Source organism: Oryx dammah, unplaced genomic scaffold (genome assembly GCF_014754425.2).
Source record: "Oryx dammah isolate SB20612 unplaced genomic scaffold, SCBI_Odam_1.1 HiC_scaffold_2, whole genome shotgun sequence".
Classification (NCBI taxonomy): domain Eukaryota; kingdom Metazoa; phylum Chordata; class Mammalia; order Artiodactyla; family Bovidae; genus Oryx; species Oryx dammah.
Genome location: NW_024070186.1, coordinates 198820920 through 198825028, shown reverse-complemented (window position 1 = coordinate 198825028; position 4109 = coordinate 198820920). Strand labels below are relative to the sequence as shown.

Below are 4109 nucleotides of genomic sequence, written 5' to 3'. Positions count from 1 at the left end.
CCCGCTGTGCCCAGGCCTGTGAGCGCCCACAGGCCACCCCTGACCCTGGAGCTGCAGCCGCACCCTCCTCTGAAGGGCCTGGGTCCCACACGGGTGACCTGACTCAGGTGAGCTGGTCACCCTCCCGGCCCGTGGAGGGGACTGCACGGTCGTCCTGGCTCATGGGGTTGTCCTGAGCAGTGAGTCAACACAAAAACGCAGGGGCTCTCTGGACGCTGCCTGCCTTCTGCTGATGCTTGGGCCGCCATCCTCAGCGGCGTCTTGAGGACGTTTCCGGCTGACAGACCAGAGAAGCCGTTCTTCCCACTGCCAGGCCCCAAATAATGACCCAAATAATAAGTCATTTTCAGAAGGAAGCCAAGCAAGGTTCAGACGCCTAAGAAACAAAACATGCTGGGAAGGTTTTCTAACCAATCAGCCTTCACGTTTGATTCAGTTAGACAAGTGACCAGACTGAGATGCCTCTCCCGCCGTCCATTGTCTTATGAGGCAGAAGCTCATCCTGAGACCTTGTCTCTGGACTGGCCACACCCCGAGGACGAGGCCCCAGCTGGCTAGGCCTCCCTGGTCCGATGCTAATGGGTTCTGGGGGGCGCTGTGCAAGTCCGCACCCCTAGACCGGCCCCTGCCTCCTCTCCTCCCCTCCCAGGTGCAGTGAGACCCACGGGAGAGCCGGCTGCGCTCCTGCGGCTTCGGCAACTCTCCGCCCCAGCCCACCTGCGGCAGGCACCGGCTTTCAGGACTGCCCTCCTCTGATGGGCCTGGTCCCCTGGGTTTCAGTGGCTGCCCTGAAACCTTAGCTCTCTGACAGATTCAAGAAAAGTCGTGACTGTGCGGATCGCTGGTTTTCTCGCTGTGAGGGGGAGGGTTCTGCTCACCTCACTCTTGTCGGGGGGCTTCTGGCCCAGCTGCCGGACTTTGGTGCCGTGGTGGTTCCTGGCATGTGGCTGGACCACAGCTTGTCCAATGCCTCCCTGCTGACAGACATCCGGGCTGATTCCAATTTGGAGAAAAGAGGAATGAAATCATTCTGAACACATGTCACAAGAGCTTGCGTAAAGCTCTGTCTCCACTTGGGGTAAACACCCAAGAGTGCAACTGCTGGGTCACATGGTAGCTGCACGTTTAGTTTTGAAAGAAACAACCAAAATGTTTTCCTGAGGGGCTGTACGGTCTGATGTTCCCACATCCCAGCATTTCTCATTTTGACGCCTGGTAGGGGATGCTGCGGAGCCCCTGACTGCGTCTGGGCCCGAGTGCACCTCAGATCTCAGTGCAGGAGTCGGAGCCAGGAGGGAGCTGGCACGGTGGCCCTGGGTCCTGGGCGCCCACATCAGTAGGCCGGCCACTGTCCCTTGCTGGGGCAACAGGCTGGATGGAGCAAGATCGTTCCAGAACTGCAGGTGCAGCTCTAAAGGTAGAATCTTCTGGAAGAAGACTAGTCAGGTGTCCTGGCCTTGGGCAGATTCACTGACAGGGCTCATGGCCAGAATTTTGCAGACTACTCGTGGACATGCCTTTTGCTGGTACGGCCACCTTGAAACAAAGGGCCCTCCTTAGGGTCCCACCTGACTTCTTGCTAAAACGTCCACCCCCTGTCTTTTCTCCCCCAGGCGCCCACTGGTGACCCCCAGAAGGGGCCAGTGAAGCAGAGGCTTGGCTGATGAGGAAGTTACAGAGCAGAGGGCCACTGGACTCAGAGCTCCACAAAGGGCCCCCACAAGGAGGACACGAGGGGGACGTCACAGCGGGGACAGAGCGAGCCAGGGTGGGTTGGACCCTGTGTCGGGCTCTGGTCCAGGGTCCCGGCGGCACACACCCTGGCCCCTGTTGCGCTGGGGCTGAAGGCAAAGCGACAGAGCCTGATGGGGAAGGGGCTACGCCCCCACCCTCTCTGTGGTCGGGCTCCTGGCAGCTCGGGAGTGCGCTCTGGGAAGCCAGAAGCCAGGGAAGGACCTCTGAGTCTTGGGGTGCTCACAGGCTTGGGGAACCCAGGGAGCTCTGCCTTTAAGTCTGGGGCAGCGCAAACAGCGCGAGGCATACTCGGCAGGAGCGGGAGGGGGTGCCCCCCCCGGGGGTGGTCCCCCCACCCCGCCCCCGCTGCCCGTCGGACCACCAGCGCGTGGCTCCCTCCTCCCCCCGCCGGTCAGGGGGTCACCGCGAGCCCGCTCTCTCCGCTCCCCTCGCCGCTTGACGGGCAACAGGGGCCTCCCCTGCTCCGGGATTGGATGCGAGAGGACGGGTGGGGGCGGGCGGGGGGGGGGGGGAACCCCAGGAGCCCAGGTTCCCCGCTCCGGCAGAGAGCAGCCGGCAGCGCAGACGCCGCTGGTCCGCACCGGGGAGAACCTCCGCGCAGACCTGGAGCGCGCCGGCGGGCGGCGTGGAGGAGGCGGCAGTATTGGCGACCCGCAGGCGGCAGGCACACCGCGATGTTTGACAGCTCGCAGTATCCCTACAATTGTTTCAATTACGACGCCGATGACTACCCGGCGGGCAGCTCGGACGAGGAAAAGCGGCTCACGCGGCCAGCGTACAGGTGACCGCAGGGCCAGGCCGGGACCGCAGGGGTCGGGGGCCCTCCTCCGCGAGGAGGCCAAGACCGGCTCGGGCGCGGGAGGGCTCACTTCTCATCCGCACGTTGGGAGATAGCCGAGCAGGTTCTCCAGACTCCCCGAGGAAGCCCCAGGTGTGAAGGTGAGCTTCCCCGGTCTGCCCAGAGCTGCGGCGCTGGGAGCTCCCGGGGGGAGCTCCCGGGGACCCCGACTCCAACAACCACCCCCGCCCCCAGCTCCCCGGTGCCCCGGGGAAGGCAGAGCTGAGTGGTTCCCCGCGCGGGCCCGGAGACTGCAGACGCAGACGCGCCCCGGGGACCCTCCCCGGCCCCGGCCCGGCCTGAGCACCCCTGTTTGCAGCTACATCGCGCTGATCGCCATGGCCATCCAGCAGAGCCCGACGGGCAGGGCGACCCTGTCCGGCATCTACGACTTCATCATGCGCCGGTTTCCGTACTACCGCGCCAACCAGCGCGCCTGGCAGAACTCCATCCGCCACAACCTGTCCCTCAACAGCTGCTTCGTCAAGGTGAGCACCACCCCCAGGCGGCCCCTGAGTGCCCCAGGCCTGGGGACCCCTGGACCCAGGCACCCCTGGTTGGGCGGTGGGGGTGCATTTTGCAGCGGCGTGCGATGGAAAGTTCAGGCGTAGCCTTCGCCAGCTCCCCAGCGACGCGCCCACCCTCAGGGCGGGGCATCCTTCCGGGCCGCCAGGGGCTCCCGGAGAGAGCGCGGTGGGCAGGGCGCCCCGGGAGCCCGCCGCGCGCTGAGCCCCTCGTCCGCACAGGTGCCGCGGACCGCCGGCCACGGGAAGGGCAAGGGCAACTACTGGACCGTCGCCGGCGGCTGCGAGTCGCTGCTGGACCTTTTCGAGAACGGCAACTTCCGCCGCCGGCGGCGCCGGCGCGGTCCTAAGGGCGAGGAGGCGAGGGGCGCGCGCGGGAGAGACGCGGGGGCGCCCCCGGGCCCCCCTGAGCCGGCCAGCGCACGGGGGGCCCCAGTCCCCCGCTGTGAGCCCCTGACCCCGGCCAGCCCTGCCATCCTGAGGAGGGCCGCGCACAGGGACATCAAGTTCAGCATAGATTACATCCTCTCCGCCCCTGACCCCTTTCCCGGGGGCAGGTCACCCCACGTGCAAGAGGGCAGACACACCCCGCTGGAGGCCCGCCAGGTGAACCTCCAGCTTTGGACCATGTGAGAGGCGCCAAGGCGCTCCACGTCCAGGGCTGGCGCCTGGTCAGCCTGGAGTCTTCCCAGTGATTTCAGCCCACCCGAACCAAAGAAGTGCGGTTCTGCCATGCTCCGCACCGTTCACAGACTCAGGCTCCACGCTGGGCCCAGCCTGGGTTGGAGGAGAAGACGTCATGGGCTGAAAGGCTCTCATTTCCCTGTTGCCGCATTACCCTTTCAGATAAAACCCACAGGTTGGAGCCTGAGGACTTAAGGGTTTGCTCTTCACTCACCCGGGGATCCTGCCTGAGGGCTAAGCGCTCACGGTCAGGGTCACGTTCACTTAGACTCAAAATCGCTTCCTAGACAGCTGCGGGCGAGCTGAGT

At 65.2% G+C, this 4109-nt stretch overlaps 1 protein-coding gene across 1 annotated transcript; it reads left to right on the top strand.

The window, feature by feature from the left end:
• The first annotated feature begins 2396 nt into the window (after positions 1–2396).
• On the top strand, positions 2397–3827 carry FOXL3 (forkhead box L3). Its single transcript, XM_040251281.1, has 3 exons — positions 2397–2536; positions 2913–3081; positions 3340–3827. The coding sequence occupies exons 1-3, from the start codon at positions 2430–2432 to the stop codon at positions 3748–3750; spliced, it is 687 nt and encodes a 228-aa protein (XP_040107215.1). The 5' UTR covers positions 2397–2429; the 3' UTR covers positions 3751–3827.
• The last annotated feature ends 282 nt before the right edge of the window (positions 3828–4109 follow it).